Source organism: Trachurus japonicus, chromosome 16, assembly GCF_045865225.1.
Source record: "Trachurus japonicus isolate A0001 chromosome 16, Traja_1.0".
Taxonomy (NCBI): Eukaryota; Metazoa; Chordata; class Actinopteri; order Carangiformes; family Carangidae; genus Trachurus; species Trachurus japonicus.
Window position 1 is genome coordinate 33,364,456 of NC_140922.1, and position 24,251 is coordinate 33,388,706.

The 24,251-nt window shown below is 41.4% G+C and overlaps 1 protein-coding gene across 1 annotated transcript in view; it reads left to right on the forward strand.

Moving 5' to 3' along the window:
• The first annotated feature begins 499 nt into the window (after window positions 1-499).
• The window catches only part of nagpa (N-acetylglucosamine-1-phosphodiester alpha-N-acetylglucosaminidase), a 28,275-nt gene continuing 4,523 nt past the window's right edge, over window positions 500-24,251 (forward strand). The window contains exons 1-10 of the mRNA XM_085803098.1: window positions 500-651; window positions 6,770-6,975; window positions 8,045-8,312; window positions 13,393-13,532; window positions 15,814-15,922; window positions 16,099-16,227; window positions 18,727-18,929; window positions 19,876-19,923; window positions 22,559-22,687; window positions 24,022-24,153. Of these exons, the coding sequence (XP_085659224.1) occupies window positions 560-651; window positions 6,770-6,975; window positions 8,045-8,312; window positions 13,393-13,532; window positions 15,814-15,922; window positions 16,099-16,227; window positions 18,727-18,929; window positions 19,876-19,923; window positions 22,559-22,687; window positions 24,022-24,153 (1,456 nt within the window). The 5' untranslated portion in view covers window positions 500-559. The remainder of the gene's footprint in view (window positions 652-6,769; window positions 6,976-8,044; window positions 8,313-13,392; window positions 13,533-15,813; window positions 15,923-16,098; window positions 16,228-18,726; window positions 18,930-19,875; window positions 19,924-22,558; window positions 22,688-24,021; window positions 24,154-24,251) is intronic.

A 24,251-nucleotide genomic window follows, 5' to 3' on the forward strand; every position in this document is an offset into this window, starting at 1 on the left:
AGTGACATACACCGATGTGAGGAAAAAACGTATACAATCTAAAGCTATTACACTATTATTATTATTATTATTATTATTATTATTACACACGACTGTTTATTCACATTAATGTCAGCAACGGTATTCAACAACAGGTGAAGTTGTTGTCTGTGGGAGCAAAAGGTCAAAAGTTTGCAATGAGACAGTCATGTGATGCACAGTGTCAAGGTGCAACATTTCGGCAAAACACACGGGAAAATGTTGGTAAGATTTTCAAAATAAAAGTATAACAAAGATAGACTATATTGTAAGGAAATGCTTTAAATATTCTTATTACAGTTTTCATCCAAATGTTTACTTTTGTTCGTGATATATTGCTTAAAAATCCATAAATAGACCCTATACTTCTTTAAACATTGAGAAAATGCATTATAAGCCGCTTTTATTTTTTTGTAAAGCAACCGGAAGTCGTACGTGTCGCTGTGTGTTAGCTTGATGCTAACTTAGCCGAGCTGCTGGGTGATGTGGGAACCAGGGGGAGGAGAGGAGGGAAGTCCTGCGGGGTAGTTGTCCTCTTCTTATGGCAGCAGCAGTGTCGGTGAAATGTTCCGGTGTGTGGCTGCTGCTGTGGCTCAGCGTCCGCCTGTCCGAGACCCACAACAACACCCGCCGGTAAGACCCAGACCGCTGCTGGTTCCCGGTTCGAGTCCAGTTAGCCTGCTAATCTTAGCTTAGCTTTAGCCGACAGATAGCTGCTACTTGTTGTTGTTACGGCTGAGGGAAGCCTGTTTAATGTTGTTTCTTATGTTTATAACTTCCTACCAAGTTAGTCAAAGCAGAGCTTGACATGTTTCTGACAAAATATAATTAATATGGCATTATTATTTTTAGTTTATCTGGAATAAACTCATGCTAACTGAACTTTCCAGCTGTTGAGCAACAGCTCCCAACGACTGACCGTTTGCGAAATAAAGTCACTTCCTGTTTAACGGAAAGACCCCAAACACACACACACACAAAAACATTTAATCTTCTTAAAACTAAACATTAAAACAAGTGTAAATGACATTAATGTGAATTAGCTGTGACTGGTTTTATCACAGTTGTCATATGACTTCATTGTGACACAGTAGCTTGTCGCCATGGTGATTAACTGTAGATAATAACGGTTGATCAGTCAGTCAACTGTCATATCAGGTCGAAACCTGTGATCGATATTCGTGTTTTTTTAGTTTCGGTCTTCAAACCAAAGTGACAGTTCCTCTTTCTCTTTTTTTTTAAACGTGGAGCTGCTGCAGTTCACCGCTCTGGACACAAGATGGCGCCGCTGTGTCAAAACAACCACAGCTGCTCTGACGTCATTAAAATAAGATAAAGAGAGGTCATCAATAAATTTTCAGCATCACAGCGACAAAATGGAGAGAAAGAAACAGACAAAAGGCAGAAGTAAAATATTGATAATATGAAATAAAGTAATTAGAAACATAAAAATAGAAATAGGTACAAATGCTTTCAATAAATCAACAAATAAAGCAACAAATTAATGGATAGAAAAAAAGAATCTACTAACTAAGTTATATGTTTTTCTCCATGCTCTTTACTTAATTTATTTGTTTATTTGTACAGGGACAGCACACAGTTTCAGTGGCATCATGAAAACGTGTGGGCACCCCCTGGTTTAAAAATGTCTGTCAATGTGAACAGTTCAGCAAGTGGAAGATGAAATGATCTCCAAAAGACATAAAGTTAAACATGAAACACTCTTTTGCAATATTTTTAATCAGCCCAAACCTTTGCAGAGGGCCCTTTTCCTTTTCTGTCAGTTTGAAAATGTAAAAGATGAAAAAACAAAATATAATTTATAATTTAAACTAAATGTGTTATCTGTAACTTTATGCCTTTTGGAGATCATTTCACCTTCCACTTGCTGAACCGTTCACATTAAAGCAGAAGTAAGCGATCCAGTCGTTTTGGCTAATGCTGCGTTCCAGGCAGGCTTTTGAAACTGTAAATTAGCCTACAGCTTCACGTCACGTCTTACGACTTTGTAGCGTTCCAGGCAACCCACTCGTGTTTTTCCGACCTGTTTTACCTGTGAAAGTCACTATAACGGCCACACGTAACTTCTGACCCGTGAACTCGTACCAGATCGAACTGGTACGACTTCACAGGTCGGAAAAACACGAGTTACGGGTTGCCTTGAACGCACCATAACAGTCCTCGTCCCTACGTCACCACATTCACAGCGTCCCTTGGCTGCACACACAGCCCTGCATGCCGTTCTCTCTCCTCATTGGATAAAAACTGTAGGATACAAGGAAAGTTTTCTCCTCGGCTCAGAGCAGAGCAGAGTGACTGACAGACCCGTGTTTCAGTCCAAACACTCTATATAAGTGATTGCTGTCGGAAGATATAACTATTTAAGACTTATATTAACACAAATATATCGCTTACTTCTGCTTTAATGGATAGAAAAAAAGAATCTACTTACTAAGTTATTTGTTTTTCTCAATGCACCCCTGGTCCAAATGTCTGTTAATGTGAACACAGTGGAAGATGAAACGATCTCCAAAAGACATGAAGTTAAACATGAAACACTCGTTTTTTTTTCAATATTTTTAATCAATATCAGTGTATTATTTTAGTTTTTTACAGTTTTAGGGTGAAAAATGGAAACAAAGCAGCAGCCTGCAAAAGAATGGGAAACCCAGGAGACTTGAGCTCTCAGATAACTTTGACCAAGGTATCAGACAAGATGTTTACTATTTAGCCAAAACACTGTGATAGTTAACTATGCAGGCGGCCCAGACCTTTGCTTAGGGACCTTTTCCTTTTCTGCCATTTTGAACATGTAAAAGATGAAAAAACAAAATTATATATCGTTTAAAATGTAAACCGAATGTGTCATCTGTAACTTTATGTCTTTTGGAGATCATTTCATCTTCCACTTGCTGAACCGTTCACATTAACAGACATTTTGTCCAGGGGTGCCCAAACTTTTGCACGACACTGTAATTGCACCAGAGTTGGGCAAATAGCTAATTAGCGTCTGTTGTCCTTGGATATGTAAACAAAGAATAGATAAATACAAGTCTGTTAGCGTAAACAAAATATATTAAAAGTTCATTTATGGACATTAAACACACAAAGTATGAACATACACAACATAAAACAGCGCCATAAAAACATGCGCCAATATTGAAAGTAGATTAAAAAGATATATGTGAGGTAATGATTGGTGCAAATATGAGAATTTGACTGATTTAATTATGAATATATGACAAACAGAATACTTTTTGCTTTTCGAACGCATTATTCAACAATTTCTGACATTTAATGGACAAAAAACAATTAAGAAAACAGTGACAATGTTTGTTGCAGCCTTCAAATGTCACATTTAATGAGTTGAATTATCGGTTTTACATCAACATTTGCTAATTACATTGATGTTTTTTTCTCCTGCATCCTGTTTCTGTGTCCACTCTAACTCAGACAAAGTGTCTTAATACCATTAGAAATGCTATAAAAATAAAGTAAAATTGTTATTTTTTTATGTTTTTAATAAGAAAAAACATCTGCACATTAATCTCTCTTTATTTCTTTGGAGCTTGTCCAGAAACATGCAGCTGCTTATCTCCAGAACATTAAGCATCAACACATTTATTATCTAAAGTTCATCAGGAGGAAACGTTGCATTTATCTGCTTTTCTTTGGCCTGTGGAGCATCGATCAGAAAGCAGATATTTATTGATGTTACCTCCGTTTCTTGGAAGTTGTTGAGGTTTTGTTTTTCAGTATAAACACAAATTCTAAGAAAAGAAATCGGATGGAAAACAACAAGCTTTCCAAAAGAAAGTATTCTTTCTTTCTCATATATTATTTTCCGTCGATTGCTCAACAAGTCGTCAGATGGAAAACTACAGAGTGAGGTCACGTCCCACCACGTCTGTTACATGTAGTTTGACCTTTAAATGACACAATTAAGTCTAATTAGTTTGTTACGTCTCATTAAACGCAGCTCGTTTATGTTAAATACTTTCAGAAAACATTATTTTTGACATTTTAAAGGTGTCAAACACACAAAAACACACACACACACACACACACAGAGAAAGTCAGGGAGGAAAGTCAACACTAACACAATACAGAGAGGGGAAGCAGATAGAGCACACACACACACACACACGCACACACACATTCCTGCATGTGGTGATGAAACGAGTCGACACAGGACAGGATTTATTCCTCAACATATTTTTTCATCATGTTTTCCTCCATCGTGTGTGTGTATGTGTGTGTGTGTGTCATTGTGGGAATGTTTTTCCTCTTCACGGTCACTCAGCTGATAAGACGCCTGATTTACTTCAGGATATTTTGATACCAGCTCGACCACGTCAGAGCTTTTTTTAATGATTTTTCCAAAACAAAATGAACATCAGTGGGCAACGATGTGCATTTAAAATAAATAATAAATGAATAAATAAAAGCTTCCAGTGCAGGGTTATAGGTATTTATAACTGTTAGATTATTATTATAATATCCACTTCATGCAACTTCAGGAAAACATAAAACTTTATTGACAAAGTGTGTTGATGTTTTTAATCCAGCAGGTTTCTGACTCTCTGTGTTTAAAGGCTTTTATTTTGTAAACTATTACAGCAACTTGTGAAAAAAAACACAAAAAAACAAAGCCCTTCAAAATAAAAGCCAGTTCTTCTTTCTCATGCACCTGAAGGGGACAGACTCTGTGAATCAGAGTATTTCATTTATTTTAACCTGTTCTTTGTCTTTATTTCCCTTTTCTCTTTTTGTATTCATCAAATCATTTTGAGGAGCTGCGCCCTTTTTAAAATTAGACTGGACTGACTGGATTGAAAATGTTACAACAGACAAGAAATAATGATAAAAAAAAAAGAATAAAATGAAAAATACCAGACAGTTAAAAGCATTAAGACAGAAATGTCCATGATGTAAATAAAGTTTATTATTCTAAGGTTCAACCCTGTCAGTGGTGCTTTCTTTCTTTCTTTCTTTCTTTCTTTCTTTCTTTCTTTCTTTCTTTCTTTCTTTCTTTCTTTCTTTCTTTCTTTCTTTTGTGGCAGTTCTCCCTGGGGTCCACTACAAACCACTCACACAACACACAATGGACACAATAGTTCAAAGTTCTCAGATACATCACACAGGAAAACATTATGTAAGAAAATACAAGTGAACAGTATTTCATTATGAAATAGAAAAGAAAAGAAAATGGTGTTTCATATCATTCTCAAATCATTTGGCCAAACCCAAACCAATCACAGTTCATAAAATAGGCTATTACAGGATACTTTATAACAGCTTTTAAACGTTTTGTACTGGCTTGAATAATACAATTGCTTTAAAGGGTTAGTTCGGGTCTTTTGATATGAATCTATATGGCATCCCCATCACCAGTTACGTGCTGTGACAGTGACTTTCCCCGGACTGTGTCCCATGAGCGGAGTTCCGGTCTGGTTTCGGTGCTGACGAATGTAGTCCGGCTAGTTGGCTGGGGTCACGAAAATAAAGCGTTTTTCTTCTCAAAACAATATGCGTTCAAAAGAGTGATATATTTGCATCACAAAACCGTTGTCCACGAAAAAGTCTGACCTCGCAATCGCTTGGCGCTATTTTCTCTCCCTCCGTATCACTGCGCGCTGCCGCCTGTAGACGGCTGTGCGCGTTTCCATCAGCTGTTTCACTGAGTTTACTGCTCGGATAGTTCACATAAACATATCTGATTATGACACAAGTGATGAAGCCATCCCTTGGCCTCTAAGTCCGAGGCCATGGTTCTCGACCGGAAAAAGGTGGCTTGCACCCTCCAGGTCGGGGGAGAGTTCCTGCCTCAGGTGGAGGAGTTTAAGTATCTTGGGGTCTTGTTCACGAGTGAGGGGAGAACGGAGCGCGAGATCGACAGGCGGATCGGTGCGGCGGCCGCAGTAATGCGGTCATTGTATCGGTCCGTCGTGGTGAAGAAGGAGCTGAGCCGAAAGGCAAAGCTCTCGATTTACCGGTCGATCTACGTTCCCACCCTCACCTATGGTCATGAACTCTGGGTCATGACCGAAAGAACGGGATCCCGGATACAAGCGGCCGAAATGAGTTCCTCCGCAGGGTGGCGGGGCGCTCCCTTAGAGATAGGGTGAGGAGCTCTGTCACCCGGGAGGAGCTCGGAGTAGAGCCGCTGCTCCTCCACATCCAGAGGAGCCAGCTGAGGTGGCTCGGGCACCTGTATAGGATGCCCCCTGGACGCCTCCCTCGTGAGGTGTTCCGGGCATGTCCCACCGGGAGGAGGCCCCGGGGAAGACCCAGGACACGCTGGAGTGACTACGTCACTCGGCTGGCCTGGGAACGCCTTGGGGTCCCCCCGGAAGAGCTGGAGGAAGTGTCCGGGGAGAGGGAAGTCTGGGGATCCCTGCTCCGACTGCTGCCCCCGCGACCCGGACTCGGATAATACGGCAGACGATGGATGGATGGATGGATGGATGGATAATTACAAAGCCTCAGCTCATTTTTTTCAAAATGGCACTTATCTGCTTTTGCAAATGAACTCTTCATATATAACTGTTTTCTGTATGATAGTAGCAGTGAAAACCTTCCTTCTAATGCATGTCTTGTATGAAACTCATGCAAACACACTCATGCACATCCATATGTTATTATATATACTGTATATAAATAAATATAGTTTCACACAGTTGTTTGCAGTTGTTCTTTCTCTCTCTCAGTCTAATAAAAACTCATTTTCTCTCTGTCTCGTCTCTTGTAGAGTCTCTTCGGACGATGACGTCCTGCTGCCGTACGCGGGCGCCCACGGCCCCTCCCACTCTCACCGCCACGTCAGAGACTGTCAGCCGACGGTCCACGGTAACACCACGCACCAGAGCTGGCCGGCCAGCAACCACAGCGGACTTCCTGTGGCCGAGTCCACCGTGTTCGTGACGGACGTGTCGGGACCGAGCAAACATGTTTACGGTCAGTGACGCCTTAGAAACTGATTTATCAGGGGGTTGCAAAGAGACACAGTTTCTGGCAAATTTCAAAAATATTCAAAATTGGAAAGTTTCCATGGGAATTACAGGAATTTATGGGAATTAACTGGAAATTGGGGGAAATTATGAACGTTTGGTTTTGTCATAAGCAGATATCCATGCAACATAAAACAATAAAATACACAAAAAACATGACATTTCAACAGATTTGCAAGGAGAACGTTAAAACTTTAATTCTTCTATTGAACAATCGTAAAAATCTATCCGTTTATTGTTCATCACTTGTCTAATTGCCTTTGATCATTTTTGATCAATATTGTTTTTAATTGTTTGAAGTTGAATTTCCCCTTGGGGATAAATAAAGTTTTTTGAAATTGAAACCTCTTTTGTATGAAAGACACTATAGACACTATATTATTATTACAGAAAAGCAAAACAACTGTCTGGTGTTGAAAGAAGATGAAGTCCTGAAAAAAGGAGCAAAAGCACAGACTGGAAAAAATATCACAGTATTATTGCAGTTACAGCTCTAAACTATGTTATTTTGAAATGTCTGGGTTTTAAAAAAGCAACTTTTCCATTTATCTTTAAACAACATACATTATTAAAATGTGTTTTAAGTTAAAGTAAATAGGTAATTGAATGATTGAACTCTTAAATAAAATTAAAGGGACAACGAGGAGTTTCTCCGTCGGCAGAACGAAAAATTCCACGACAATAAAAAAGTCTCATATTAATGTGGATGAACTTGTTATCATAACCCACACTTGTTATGATAAATGTATTGTTTTGCGGCGAGTCATGAGAATAACGCCGCCGAATCTCCGTTTATGGTGGGAACTACGACGGTATGTGATCGTCTTCCAACCTCTGACTTTAATTCTTGATGAATGAAAACATGAGTCTGTCTTGCGCCGGTCAAAGAATTTCACGGTGCGGAGGCTCATAAATGTAGTGTGAAAACACTTCGCTTTAACAAAACTCCTCGTTGTCCCTTTAAAGTGAGTATGGAGGTGAGACATAAAGAACAGGATGTGGTGTTTAACCCCCAGGTCACATGACGACGGTCCACGACCCCCTGAGGACGGTGTCGGTGCTGGAGCCGGGCGGGCCGGGCGGCTGCGGGATGAAGCAGCGAGCCACGGTGGAGGAGACGGCCGCCGCCGCCGGCTGCCTCTACGCCCAGAACGCCGGCTTCTTCGACACGCACCACGGCGCCTGTCACGGCAACATCGTGAGCGACGGGCGGACGGTGCAGGACAGCGGCGGCGTGCAGAACGCACAGTTTGGGATCAGACGGGACGGCACGCTGGTGTTCGGGTGAGAGAGACAGAGACGGTTTAATAAAACATCATCAGGCAACAAAACTTCCTGTAATCCAGCGATAACGATACTTTATTAATCAATTTTATTAAAATACAGGTGGTAGAAGCAGATAATAAATGCAAGAAAAACATATAATCAAAAGAAGAATTAAATAGTAGAATAAATACTTAAGCAATATATCACAACATCTAAGGGCATCTAAGGGGGTTGTTGTCCCTCTGCTTCGCGTTGGGCCGAACAACGCCCCTTAGCCGTGGTATAATGAGCATATACCACGGACTGGAGTGATATATTGCTTTTATAAAACAGTTACCAATAATGACAATATGAAAGAGGGATACGCAATCAATTTCATGTAGTTTTATTCAACCAGAAATACATATTATCCAGTAAAATAGCCGCACTGGGAAAAAACTAGTCCCACCTCTCCAGACGTTAGCTCCAAGTAGCTCTGCATCTGGTCTTTTCCTCTGTCACTGCTCAGTCCCCTCTACCATTGTTAACCCTCTGGAGGTGAAAGTTCACCTTCAACATGTCAATTACACTACTTTAGTCCATTTTTTAACATCGTAAAAACATCAGCTGTCTTTTGCTACGGACTGCAACAATCCGTTGTCATGGATACGTGACAACAACTTCCATTCATACCAGTCATACGTGCCTGACGCGGAGTGATAGCCTACGCTGTGATAAGGCTTTAGAATAGTAGCCGTGGTATATGCTCATTATACCACGGTTAACAACCAATCAGATCGCCGGATTTCACCTTTCCGTTTTATAAATAGTTATATACAAATGTTAAAAACACCACAGTTGTAAAAAGTGATTAATACAGGAACCAGGAAGAAGCTGTGAGGGCTTTTATTTTGATAAGGCACCAGAGTTCTTCCACTCAGAGCAGCAGGATCTGGTTCGGTCTGAAGGAAAAAACACATATTAGGGCTGTCCCGATTATCATATTTTAATAATCGAAGCTTCGCGGGGCGATCGTAGCGGAAATAATGAAAGTAAATGGCAAACAAACACTGCATATCTCCAAAATCAGGCAGGTGCCAAGTAGCCTACTCATTTCAATGTAACAATTGCCGATGAGAACCGTGTCAAAAAGGAAAAAAGGGGGGGAAAAAAACAACAATCGATCACGGACTTCATGATTGATTACCATGGCAACGAACGAAGCTTCGAAGCTTTGTTTTTTTTGGTCAGCCGGCCCTAGATTTAAGTGAGTTGAGGTGACTTCCTGTTCACACTGGGCTCATGACGTAACGAACAGTAGAAGATAAAAACAACAACACACAGATGTACAGTTCAGTTCATCAGACAGACAGACAAGGGTGTAATTTCAAAGATCAAATCCATATTCTGCTCAGAAACATAATGAAAAAAGCCACAAGGCCAATTAACAATTTAAAATAGTTGGTTCATCAGATAAAAGGATAAAATGAGCTGATCTGAGAACTGATTATTTTTTCTCTCTGAATTAGATTTGCTCTTTACATTGTATTAATAACAACAAGGTGTGGTGCTACTGTATATTTATAGTGTCCTAAATCACAGATTGTGTCACTAGTTCATCTGCCTGGTCAGAAATATCTACACAGTGACAAGTTGTGATATGATAAATTAATAATAAACATTAGTTCTGTTAGAATAAACGTGTTAATCACCAGAACTGATTAACAACAAAATAAAAAGCATTCAAAATAAAGGCAGTAATTGACTGAAACACCTTTAACTACTGTAATGGATATGGGAACGTCATAATAAAGAGTTAAATTAACCTTGTCCTTTATCAGAGGTCCTTATATGGGCAGAGATCTTCACCCCCCTCCCCCAGAGTTTAACGCCCTTGTAGACAGATGAATATATAAATAGAGTTCAATCGATATTTATTAGTCAGAAGGACAGAGCTGGTTTTATTCCACTGTGAGGTCAACACTTCACAAACACACACACACACACACACACACACACACTCACACACGTTGTCTATAAACCATGAAAACATCACTTTAACCCTCTGAGGTCCTGACTTCTGCTATATCTTTTTTGTTTTTTTCTAATTCACCAACATCTTGTGTCCAACTGGTTAAATCACAGTTTTCTGAACTGTTTAAGTATACATTTTAATCTTCTTTACGGCTTTAAAAAGACATTTTGGCTCAAAAGCTGAAAAAAAAATGAGCCTGTTTTTGGAAATTCTCCAAATTCCCTGTAAAAACAAATGTTTATTGACACAGAAAGAAGTTTCTCAGAGTCCAAGATTCATAAAAACTGTGTAATATATGAGAGAAAGTGTAGATAAGTGTATAATAAATGCCTAATATCGTCTAAATATGAGATGAAAAGTGTAGAATCAGCAGATTTTTTTACCATATTTGTGTTTTGTGTTTAATCTCAGTTATTAATAGAAACCTGTTGGAGCTCAGAGGGTTAAATGTGTTTGTGTGTGTGATACCAGGAATTTACTTATTTACTCCATGATTCAACTTCTCTGTGACCGATGGGGTCAAACACCCGCGGAGAATCAATGTCTGATAAAGAAGTAAAGCAAACACGGTGACACACACACACACACACACACACACACACAGTGTTAAACATGTTGTCCTGAACCTGTCGCTCGCTCCAACAACAAACCTCCTCCTCCTCAGTTTAAAATTAGAAAACATTGCTTCACTCCCACAGAAACCAGACTTGTGGTTCTGGTCCTGGTCCCGGTCCAGGTCTCGTTAGACCCGACCCGTTCACACGTGGCCGCAGAGTCAAACAAAGCAGAGATGTGTTCAGACCGAGCACGTGAAGGTTTAAATATCAGGCCGATGGTTTGAGGATTTCATCATTTCAGACCAGTTATTAATGTCACAGTGTGAAGAAATGAGCTCAGAGTGCAGGAAAACACCCAGAGCACTAGAGACCGCACACACCAGCACAGACACACAATCTACTCAATACAACACATGGAAAACATGTTGGAAATCAGGGAAAGGTTTAAAAAAGGAACAAATGTTTAATTAAAAGTGAATTCTTAAATGTTTTCAACACATTAAACATGAGGCTTGTTCTGTAAAGGCACCTGGAGGACACCGTAGAAACATAAATTAAATATATACCTTATACTCTGTTGTGAGAACTGATCAAGACCCTGTGGAAGACATAATGATGATAATAATTATGTATAATAACAATAATAATACTTAATTTAAATGGGACTTTTCATAACAGTTAAGAGTTTTACAAGAAAAGTAAAAATAGATGTAAAGAATCCAGAGTGAGGATCATAAAGAGAGTGGAAAAGCAGAATAAAAATATCTCAAATCACATTATACAAAGCAATCTATCAGTAATAAAATATATAAAAACAATAATAAAGGATAAAACATTATATTAAAACAGGACATGAGCAAGAGAAAAATGTTTGAACCAACGTCCAGCTGCAGATCTGGGGCCGTATTCACAAAGAATCTTAAGGTTAAAAGTAGCTCCTAAGGGCCGAATTTAGGAGCAACTCCTAAAAAAAGTGGGCGTGTCAGTCTTAAATTTAGGACTCCTAGTTTTTTAAAATAAGAGTAATTCACAAAGTATTTTAGGCCTAAAAGTAGCTCCTAAGTCTGGGAGAGCTTAAAAGTCCTCGTGAGGACTCCTAACTCAGTAAGACCTATTCACAAAGAATCGGAAATGGCTGCAGCCAGGCAAATGTATGGAGGACTGCGAATTGCTGCAGAGGGGGGAGCTGGAGCACCTGCCCCTTTGCCCTTTGATGCCCAAAGTGCCTTTTTGTCGGTGTTTATTTTTTATTTTTTTGTCATCACCAACATTTTCGCTATAAAACGGGAGGAGTGACGGTGACGAACTGTCCAATATAGGCATCACAACGGTCGGACCGAGGTAACTGCGACTGCTGCGATGCAGTCGTGCTGATGTGAGCCAAAAATATTTTTAAAAGGTTGGTGGGTGCGCTAAACACATGTTAGTAGTAATAGCTCATGTGATAAGGCGAGCCCCAATAAACTAAACTTATTGTCAGTCTGGGTTCAAATCCTGCTATAGGCCACAAATGTGGGTAATGCATTTTCTTTTCTCATCATTATTATGATCACCATATAATATTAGGGCTGTCAACGAATGTAAAAATTAATATTAAAATGTGGGAAGAAAAAAACCAGCGGCTGCTTTGCGAGTGGGCGCACTGACCCTCATAGAGTTGCATTTGCACAGCGTCACACTGCAGAAAGTGAGACGCGACAAAAACTGTAGCAGGAAGATGCAGATGGCAGAGAGAAAGACAGAAAGTTCAGAGCCCAACCTGGCAGCAGAGAGAGTGGTTTGGACTCGAAGCAATCTGAAAAGCCCAGTCGGACCTGACGGCAAAAAAAAAAAAAAAAAAAAAGTGTAGCGGAGCGGCGGCGGCGAGGAGGAGGAGGGAGGGGAGGGGAGGGGGGGCGCCGCCGGCACTCAACAACCAATCACCGTGTTGAGCGCCTCGAATTCGTGCACGAGAATTGACGTAATCCATAGCAACGGGGCGTCACCAGGGGCGTCACTCTTAGTTTGCTCTTAGTGATTTATCCTTAGTAAGAGTAGGTCTCAGCGGCTTTGTGAATAGCTTTTAAGAAAAAACTCCTACGTAAAAACTTTTAGTGCGAGTTAGGAGCACTCCTAGCGGTAAGATAAAAGGCTTTGTGAATACGGCCCCAGAACTCTTGGTTTGGTAGAAGCTACAGAGTTCATCAAAACTATATTTTTATATATTGTATATATTTAAAATGTGTATATTATGAATTTGATGGTTGTATAATTATATTTCACTGCAATAGTAGTTTATATGGACTTTTTATTTGCATCCTCCTCGAGCTGTGTCTCTAATTTCACAAACATCTGTAGAAATAAAGATCAGAAACTCAGACAGACGTTGAGTTCAGGTGGAAATCAAGTAGATATTTGAAAATGTGAAAGAAATTCAACTAAATAAAGTTATAAATCTGCACAAAATGTGATTAATAATAAATATGAGGCAGAGAAATGGAGGTTCTGGTCCTGATTGTGCGTCCTGTCCCTCTGTCTGTCGGTCCAGGTATCTGTCCCAGGAGGAAGTCCTGGACCAGTCCAACCCGCTGGTCCAGCTGGTCAGCGGCGTGGTGTGGCTGCTGAGGAACGGAGAGGTTTACATCAACCAGAGTCTGGAGGCCGAGTGCGACAAGACCCAGGAGACCGGTACGTACATGTCCCAGCAGCTCCACAGCTCAGATACATGGACACAAGTCTGTCACCTCCACTCTCAAGTCTGTTTTCTTTTATATACACTACTCACAAAAAATTAGAGATATTTGGCTTTCGGGTGAAGTTTATGGACAATGTGAGAAGTTCAGGCTACAGTGATATTATATCATGAAAGTAGAGCATTTCAGTAGATGCATGCACTACTGGTTGTTTCCTCATCTCAAACTATTTATTGAAACAAAAGCCAACAACAGTGTGGGTAAAAATGACTGAAACATTGAACAGTTGGACATGTGCATTCAAAGGTTTAGAGAAGGTAGCTTCACCCTGAAATTTCACCTAAAAGCCCAATATCCATAACTTTTTGTGAGTAGTGTATATATCGGTATATATTTATTTTGAACATGTAAAACAAAATAAGGCCCAATTTCAGTTGTTTCTTCATCTGTAAATCAGTTGAAGAACCAAAACAACAAGAAACACAAAAGCAGAATCATACATATTTGAAAAGGAGTGAGAAGAATCTGTTCTTATTGAATCCCTCCCCCTTTCCACTAATTATAAATAGATGGATTCCTTGTCCCACTTCATTAATTACCCTTCAATCCATTGTTAGAAAAAGAGAGAAAATGAAAAAAGATGAAGTAAAGGCTTTCTTTTAAACTTGACTTGTATTCATGTAAAGCTACTTTACATCTGACATGAGGTTTCTCCATCTTTTTCCCTGTTTAAAGAGTTTTCTATGGAGTTTCTCCTCAGTGGATGTGTCTAAGGACAGAGGATGTTGTTATGATGCCATGTAAAGACCTTTGAGACAAACTGTTTGTAAAATACAGTACAAATACAATACAATACTGTGAATTCAGCCTCACCTGGTCCAGGATCAGCAGCAGCTGGATGTGGATCAGTGCAGCTGTAATTAAGTGGAACAGGATCTCAAAGTGCTTCGCCATGTTTGCATAACACAGAAACTTGTCTGTGACCCGACACCACACACACACACACACACACACGCACACACACACACACACACGCTGTGAAACAAACAGATTGAGGAGGAGTTTTCCCAGACGGAGGCTGCACTGTAACTGGACCTCCACTGTGTACGAACACACACACACACACACACACACACACACACACACACACACACACACACATCATGTTGTTTGTTTTGGAGCAGGTTTTTAATAAACACAGATAAATAAAGATTTATTCTCAGCACATTTCTGTTCATGCTACATTTAACATAATATTTCATTGAAAACTGGTGTAGTTATTGAGCAGCTCCATCACTGACCTTATGTATGATGTCATGGGTGTAGAGGCTGTTGGATTTAATTCATGCAAACGGTCACAACATCAATAGCTGGGTTTCCATCCAAGTCGTATCGAATTTAAAAGCGGATTTTGTGAAAATGTGCAAAAAGCAAATGCGAATTTATGACCGTTTCCATTCATTATTGTTTTGCGATTATTGGGAGAGGAGTGCACCGTGAGATTACGTCATAAGAGGGCGTGAATGTATCCAACAGTTGACACTCAGCTGACACTCAACATCATGGACAATTTACGTACTTTCAGGACTATAGACGCACCTGTATAAGCCGCACCAGCTACATTTTAAAAGAAAATACATATATAGGCCGCACTTGAATATAAGCTGCAGGTTTTCATGTTGTAACATGATATAGGCTATTTACACAGAAAGACAGTAGGGAACTGTGACAGTCTGCTCGCTTTTCCGCTGTTTTGGTTATGCTCCTCTCCTCCATGTGCATCTGTTTACATACGAAGCCGGTGAAAAATCAATAAGTTACATAACGATGTTACGGCGTGTTTGTGTAGTCTTAACCGTCATAAACAAAACATTATGGGTTACGGAGCGCGTTTGTGTCGCGGTGCAGAGACGAGAGCTGGGAGACCGGGGCGTTGTTCTCCATTTGTTTGAACGTGGCTGGGTGAAGTCCAGCAGCTTCACCCACAAACTCTGCCTCAATTCGCATAATCTGTTTCCATCACAAAAAGTCGCATTTCCTTTAATCGATACGCTGACAAATCCACCCCCTCAAAGCGTATAAACTTTTATGCGCATTTACTGCCTTTATTCGAATTTCTGGCGTTTCCATTCAAGTATTTATTCGCAATTTTTGAAAATGCGAATAAAAAAAGGTGGAAGGAAACGCAACTAATGTCTGTCGTGCTGAGGGACATTTGCCTGGACACACGTTAACACCTGTGTCTGTGTCTGTCTGTGTCTGTTTTCCCTCCTCAGGTGTTTTCCGTGAGTTCGTGGACGTGGTCTCGGCTCGGACGGCCGTCGGCCACGACGCCGAGGGGAAACTGATCCTGTTCCACATCGATGGACAAACAGGAGCCAGAGGGTCGGTGACTGCAATCTATAACATCTAAGATGGTTTTATGTTGTGTATGTTATGTGTATGAGTTTGTCTGTCTGTGGAGAAGAAGAAATGGAGAAGGAAGACATGATCACAAATGAATGAATGAATCTTTAATTTCGAACATGTAAGTTAATGTTGTTGTTTGTGTTGTTGTGCAGCATGAGTCTGTGGGATGTTGCCGACTTCCTGAAGCAGAACGGCGTCATCAACGCCATCAACCTGGATGGAGGCGGCTCTTCCACCTACGTGACTGACGGCTCCCTGGCCAGTTACCCGTCAGACCACTGGTGAGCCGCCGCCCACACACACACACACACACACACACACACACACACACACACTCTCTCTCACACTCACACACTCTCACACACACACAAACACACACACCTGAGGGTTGTAGCCAGTTTAGTGAGTTAGCGAGGTATGTTGAGTCTAAAGCCAGGCTCTCCTGTACTACAAAGGTGGCTCTTTTAACCCGGCTAGATCACCATGGTAACTGATGCTTAGCTCATAACCTGGCCCCGACCAGGTTATGTTCAGAGTTTCATCCTAAAACCGGCTATAAACGCGCCGCTGTTTCACTATTTAACTCATCTAGAGCTGGCGTCACCATTACTTTGAAAGTCCAGTGGAGCTGGATCAGAACGGAGCGTTTGATTGTTTGATTGATTGATTGATTGATTGATTGATTGATTGATTGATTGATTGATTGATTGATTGATTGATTGATATCTTTATTTCGATCATGTAAACGACAATGTAAAAAAAAAAGATAAAATAATGATATAATAAGGAAATAAGTGAACAGCAAAAATGTATACACAAAAAAAGTAACCTCTCATAAGCAACGCAGTTTACATGAGCGAAAAGGAGTAGGAAGAAGTATAAACTTATCTAATCCTACCCCTATAATTAATTATTTGTACGGAGAGAGAGATCGCACTGATCCGCTGCTGTTGACTTTCTCTCTGAGCGTCTCCGCCTGCAGACGTTCAGCTGAGGGGATACGCTGCTCAGCTGTTGAGCTGAGCGTCCGGAGCTCATTATATATTAGACTATAGCCTATATTTTACTTTTATATACAGTCAGTCACCACTGAAAGAAGTTGTCCGCTCGCAGCAGGACAGATAATCAGATGGATAATCGATAAAGTTAATAATTTCACTTAATGAGACCATGAATAAATTCATTGTTTCGCCTGTTATATGTCAGTGTTTCCCAAATCTTGAATAGGTCACCGCTGTTTTCACATTTAAAAAGGTTTTTTTTTTGTTGTCTTTGTACAGAGACAAATATGAGATTTGCTTGTAGCTACAGCACCTAAAAAAACCCACTGTAACCTATTTTCATACACACACTCCCAGCCTCGCTTTCAATAAAACACACACTCGCATTCTATAAATATATGAAAACAATATAAAACACAATCTATTGTTGCTCTAGTTTATTTAGTTTAAACAAATAAAGCTTCATATTTAAAAGTAGCGCAATGTTCAGCTGTTAGAAATGGAAAGCAGCTTCCTCTTGTCATATTTGCAGCAACACTGTTGCTTCAGGCTGCGATCGTGCTTTTTTGTATCGCTCATACTCTCTCCATTAAAGTGAAATTCCGGCGTAAGTGTAAACCATGGTCAAACACACCGTAACACCGAGTTAGACCCCCCCTCGAGAGATCAATTTGCCCGACCGCTACATTCACGAGATCCACCAACTTCAGCAAATACCGCAATATCGCCACACACGGCGCTCTCCGAATCCACTGTCTGACCGCAACAAAAACGCCACCATTTGCCCAAAATAATGCTCAGAACTGCACCAAATGTCATCAATAGTACACACAGGGTCCCAGCACGTAGTACGAGTTGTCAAACATCTGCTAGCTTTGCCTGTTTTCTTTAGCAAGGAGATGCAACTCAACTCACCTACTTCTCCTCCGGGAGCCGCTCGTTGGTGAGGAAGCCCTGACGAGTCGATCACCGAGTGCACCGGAGTTCCGCAGCTCAATCAACAATTACCTCATGGAAATACAATCAGAGTTTTTTTTTTTTTTTTATCTTGCATATCACTTTATAACTATTATTATCGAGTGCTGGCCACGATATAGGCGCAAATGAGCATTTTTAAGAGCTGCGGAACTCCGGTGCACTCGGTGATCGACTCGTCAGGGCTTCCTCACCAACGAGCGGCTCCCGGAGGAGAAGTAGGTGAGTTGAGTTGCATCTCCTTGCTAAAGAAAACAGGCAAAGCTAGCAGATGTTTGACAACTCGTACTACGTGCTGGGACCCTGTGTGTACTATTGATGACATTTGGTGCAGTTCTGAGCATTATTTTGGGCAAATGGTGGCGTTTTGGTTGCGGTCAGACAGTGGATCCGGACAGCGCCGTGTGTGGCGATATTGCGGTATTTGCTGAAGTTGGTGGATCTCGTGAATGTAGCGGTCGGGCAAATTGATCTCTCGAGGGGGGGTCTAACTCGGTGTTACGGTGTGTTTGACCATGGTTTACACTTACGCCGGAATTTCACTTTAAAACAATCTGCTGCTCTTGGCTGAAATCAGCCCGTGGTCGCTCCATTTCGTGCGGAAGTAGAATCATATGACGCCAAATGCCTCCTTTGATCATGAAGCTGAGAGCCGGACTTAACAAACCAAGTTGAACCAGCTTCGTAGCACCGTGTTAACTCAGACCGGGTTAACTCAGAGGTTTGTTGAGCTTCATCATGAACACAAAGCCTGGCTATGTTGAGCCACTGGATCAGCTGTTTGACCTCCTCTCTCCCTCCCAGTGTGCCAGACGGCCGGTGGCGCTGCGCCCGCCAGGTCTCCACCATCCTGTGCATCCACCGGCGCCGCTGCGAGCCGTCCGACTGCAGCGGACACGGGGACTGTGTGGACGGACGCTGCCGCTGCCAGCGGGGCTGGACGGGCGCCGGCTGTGACGCCCTGCTGTGTCTGTCGGCCTGCGGAGCCCACGGCGTCTGCACCCCCGGTACGAACCCGCTCCAGCCTCATCCTCATGAATATTAATGAGGGGGGGGTTAGAAAAACTGAACATTATGATACAGATTAATCACCCAAAACAATACAGATTAACTATAAGTGTCAATATTAGATAATAATTGAGCAGATCAAACAGACACTGATGCATCATGGGTAGGAGGTTTATTAGATAAAAGAATTCAGTCTAGTCTACTACGCCCTAAAAACCAATATACAGTGGGGACAATAATATGTATTTGACCCCCTGCTGATTTTGTAAGTTTGCTCGCCACACACACACACACACAAAGAAATAGACAGTCTATAGTTTTTATGGCAAGTTTATTTTAAAGGGATACTTCGCCCAAACTCGATAATTAATCACCGTGATTTATTAATTTTGGGTGAAGTATCCCTTTAACAGAGAAAGACAGAATATCAACAAAAAAATCCAGAAATGATATGATTATTATTATGAATTAATTTACATTTGATCAAGTGAAATAAAGGCAACAATCAGCGGGGGATCAAATACTGACTTTGGTAAATGAGAAAACAATGTAAAAGTGTAACAGTGACGACTAACAAGAGAGAAGAAAACTAAACAAAGAAACTCAAGAACCAATAAATATGTTATAGAAATGTTAATAAACAGCTCCAACAGTTAAAAACAACAACTAATACAGATGTAAAACAGGAGGAAAGTGATTTAATGTGAGTCCCAGTTTCAGTTCAGTTTGATTACTTTGTCTTATTGACTCAGTTTATCATCGTTTCTGATAAAATCATCAGGTCACATGACCACGTGTGGGAAATTCAGGATTCAGTCATTCAACATTTACTTTTTTTAATCTTTTCCTCCACAGACACAAGAAGATTAGTTCTCTGTGTTTTTTTTGGTTGTTTTATCGTTGTTGTTGAGTTGTTTGACAGTGTTTCATGTCTCTGTGCTGCAGCTGGATGTGTGTGTGACGCTGGATGGAGAGGCAAGAACTGCAGCCAAGGTAATAAATCACACATTATTAAATCACAAACTACACTATTACACTATTCAGGGTATCCGTGGGGTCTTGAAAAGTATTAAAAGGTGATAAATCAAATTTGTGAAAATTAAGACCCTTAAAAAGTATTAAAAAGTCTTTTCACAACTTTATAAAGTCTTAAATTTAGAATAAAATAAATAATAAAAGTTATTTTTTTCTGAATTAGCTGTCCAAGAGTTTGAGTCCTAAAAACATTGTAAAAGTGTGTTAATTTATTCATTTAATTAAAAAACAAAGATGAACCGGTACATTAAAAAAAACAAAAGAAGATTTTTTTGCCTATTTTGAATTCTGTTGTATCATGGTCCAGTCTTTATCACAAACTAAAACTGTTGCGTTAAAAGTATCACTGATGTAAATGGTTACAGCTTGAAGTGGCGGTGAGGTATTAAAAAATATTGAGAAGGTCTTGAAAAAGTCTTAAAAAGGTATTAGAATTAGCTTTAAGATTCCTGTATATACCCTGCTATTACATTATTATTATTATTACTATCAATTATTAACCAAATTGTCATCAGAATCAATATAAAAGTTATTATAATGGAAAAAAAACATTTTATTCTATATAACAGAGACACTTTACATGAGTTAACGTTGTCACAGAAACATGATAAAGATACTAAAAACCATAGGCGGCGCTAGGGCAGAAGGAATGGGGAAGCTACGGGACAAAAAAAAAAAAGAAAAAGAAAAAAAAGTCTTTACCCAGGCAGATATATAAGATGTATATAGTTTTGATGTTCATCAAACTGAGATGCAGCAGAATGATTCCTTTCATTCTCTACTTGTTTTTTTTTTTGTTGTTGTTTTTTTGCTTTTGTAGTGGCCCATAATTAACCTAATCAATGTTCTTACCCTAAGCAGCACGCCACGGGGCGTTTGTGTCATATTTTTCAACTATTTCTTCAGGTTTAAATCCTCTTAGTTGTCGCTCTCGATGTACAGAAGCAACAGAGTTGACAGTATCTGCTGTGCCATTGTCCTCATCCAGTTGCGCAACTCCTGTGAGAATGTGCGCTCACACAGGTGTCCAGAGGTAGGCCGGTGACTGGAGGAGGGAGGCAGCAGGTGTCCGGGCGGTCGGGGCTGCTGTCTGGACGTAACTTAGGCCAGTGACTGGAGGAGGGTGTGCGCAGGTGTTCGGGGGGGCGCGGCTGTCCGGAGGTAGACCGGTGACTCGCGGGCAGTGGCCGGTATCCGGGGGGGGGCAGCCGGTGTCATCATGGAGGCCAGTGGCAGGAGAGAAGGCGGCAGCCGGTCGTGGAAGCATCGTGGTCGGCTTCATTGCTGCTGCTTCATGGGACTCTCGGACTCGTCAATTTTGATATTCAAAAACCTTAATGTCCGTTTTACCGGGCTTTTTTCTTTTAATTTCGCTGGACTGTCAGTGACTACAGTAGCATAGCGAGGCAAAGGGGTAAGCTTCTACGCTGCGCGTTGTAGCTACGCCGTGTGTACTTAATGACGCAGGTAACCAGTCATATACCACTGAAATAAAAAATAAATAAACCATCGACATAGATAATACTTTAAAAATGTGTGTTTTAATGTATTTCCCACCTCTTTCTAAAATATAATTTAAAAACAACAACTGTGACAATCTAGGGGAAGCTAAGCTTCCCTTAGCCTATTGATAGCGCCGCCTATGCTAAAAACGTGCTGAAAATGTATAATATACAACAATGTTATATGTAATGTAAACATATACAGGCCTGATGAAACAAAAGCAAGTTAGTCATAGTTACTGATACAATTTTATGGAATAAAAATGAAACAAGAAGAAAAACTACCTACGCTTACAAAGAAAAATAAATGATACAGTACATATTCAGCAAATACATGTATTTAGTTGAGAAGGAAGAATAGAGCCGTGTTATACTACTTGCTGCCATTGGACTGTTAATAATAATAATTAATTGATTACAATGGCTGCCATCTTTTTTATTCCTTTAGTTATTTGCACTGTATTTTATTTAAACTTTCTACTTCCTCTATTCTGTTGCTTTTTAAATATTTTATTCTATGTTTTTGTATTTTTATGCCTCGACCAAAAGTTACATAAGAAATTGACTGTAATTACTAGTAAATAAATGTGACAGATGAACCTGAAAACGTGTGTCGACATCCGTTATTATAGAAAAACGTGTTTAGTGATTATATATTATTGTGTGTGTGAGAGGTCAGACAGTCAGAGTTCACTCTCAGGTCACAAACATCAACGTGTTATTTACACAGTGACTCTATCAGGTTATTGATTTGTCATCAGGCCAATAAAACACACGGAAACTCAGTTTCCCATAAACCCCCGACGACGCTGTGTCACCGCATCCAGAGTCCAAACTTCAACGTCGACCAGTTTCTTTTCATAAAAGGTCAAAAATCAAACAAACTGAGAATTAAAACTCAAGAATTATTCATTGTTTCTTCAAAATGGTTCAAAATAATCGATAACTTTATTGGTTTTACATGAATCGACTAAACATCTGTATGAGATTTTTTTTTTCCAAAGGTTTGTGACTCATATTTGACTCTATATTAAATATTGATTATTGATTATCAGCTGATTTGTGATGGTCGTGTTTCCTTAAATCACCAGGGTGTCCCCCCGGTTTCTATGGCGACGGCTGCAACCAGACCTGCGGCTGCGTCAACGGCGGCTCCTGCGACGCCGTCCACGGACTCTGCACCTGTCCGCCTGGTTTCCACGGCAACGGCTGTGAAGAAGGTAAAGGTGCATTATGATGTTACCTCACGGATCAGATCTGAGTGGGCGGGGCTTAAGATGATGTCATCATAGTGTTATTTAAATGTGTGTGTTTCTTTCTTTGTGTTTTTCTTCTTCTTCTCCCCCTCTTCTTCCTCTCTCCTCCTCCTTCTCCTCTTCCTCCTCCTCTGTCTTTTTCTTCTTTCTTCACTTCTCCCCCTTTTGTCTTTCTTATTCTCCCTCTTTCCATCCCTTTTCTCCTCTTCCTCCTCCTCCTCGTTCCTCCTCTTCCCCCCTCTCCTCCTCTCTCTCCTCCTCCTCCTCTCTTCATCCTCCTCTCTCCTCCTCCTCCTCTCCTCTCCCGCTTCTTCTTCTACTCCTCCTCCTCTCTCCCACTTCTCCTTCTTCTTCTCCTCTTCCTCTCTCCCCCTCCCCCTCTTCCTCTCTCCTCCTCCTCTTCCTCCTCCTCCTTCCCCCCTTCTTTTCTCCTACTCCTTTTCCTCTCTCTTCCTCCTCTCTCCTCTCTCCTCCTCCTCTTCCTCTCTCCTCCTCCTCTTCCTCCTCCTCCTCCTCTTCCTCTCTGTTCTTCTCTCCCCTTCTCCTCTTCCTCTCTCCTTCTCCTCTTCCTCTGTTCTTCCTCTCTCCTTCTCCTCTTCCTCTCTCCTCCTCCTCCTCCTCTCTCCTCCTCTTCCTCTCTCCTCCTCCTCTTCCTCCTCCTCCTCCTCCTCCTCTTCCTCTCTGTTCTTCTCTCCCCTTCTCCTCTCCTTCTCCTCTTCCTCTGTTCTTCCTCTCTCCTTCTCCTCCTCCTCCTCTTCCTCCTACTCTTCCTCCTCTTCCTCTCTCCTCCTTCTCCTCTTCATCCTCCTCCTCCTCCTGCTGTCTCTTTCTCCTCCTCTTCATCCTCCTCCTCCTCATTCTCCTCCTCCTCCTCCTCTCTCCTCCTCTTCCTCCTCTCTCCTCCTCTCTCCTCCTCCTCCTCCTCCTCTCTCCTCCTCTTCCTCCTCTCTCCTCCTCTCTCCTCCTCCTCCTCCTCCTCCTCCTCTCTCCTCCTCTTCCTCTCTCCTCCTCCTTCCTCTCTCTCCTCCTTCTCTTCCTCTCCTCCTCCTCCTCCTCCTCCTCTTCCCCCCTCCTCCTCCTCCTCCTCCTCCCCCTCTTCCTCCTCCTCTCTCCTCCTCTTCTCTCCTCCTTCTCTTCCTCCTCTCTGTTCTTCCTCTCTCCTCCTCCTCTTCCTCTTTCCTCCTCCTCCTCCTCCTCCTCTTCCTCTCTCCTCCTCCTCTTCCTCCTCTTCCTCCTCCTCCTCTCTCCTCCTCCTCTTCCTCCTCTCTCCCCCTCCTCCTCCTCCTCCTCCTCCTCAGTGTGTCCTCTGGGTTTCTTCGGTCCGTCCTGTGCTCAGCTGTGTCGCTGTGACGACCAGTGTCCGTGTGACCCGCGGACAGGAAGCTGCAACGCCACGTTGCCGCCGGAGACGCACGACACCATGAACAGAGGTACACACACACACACACACACACACACACACACACACACACACACACTTTTGTTTACACTCGTTGACAGTTATCAACCTGCAGCTTCCTCTTCCTCT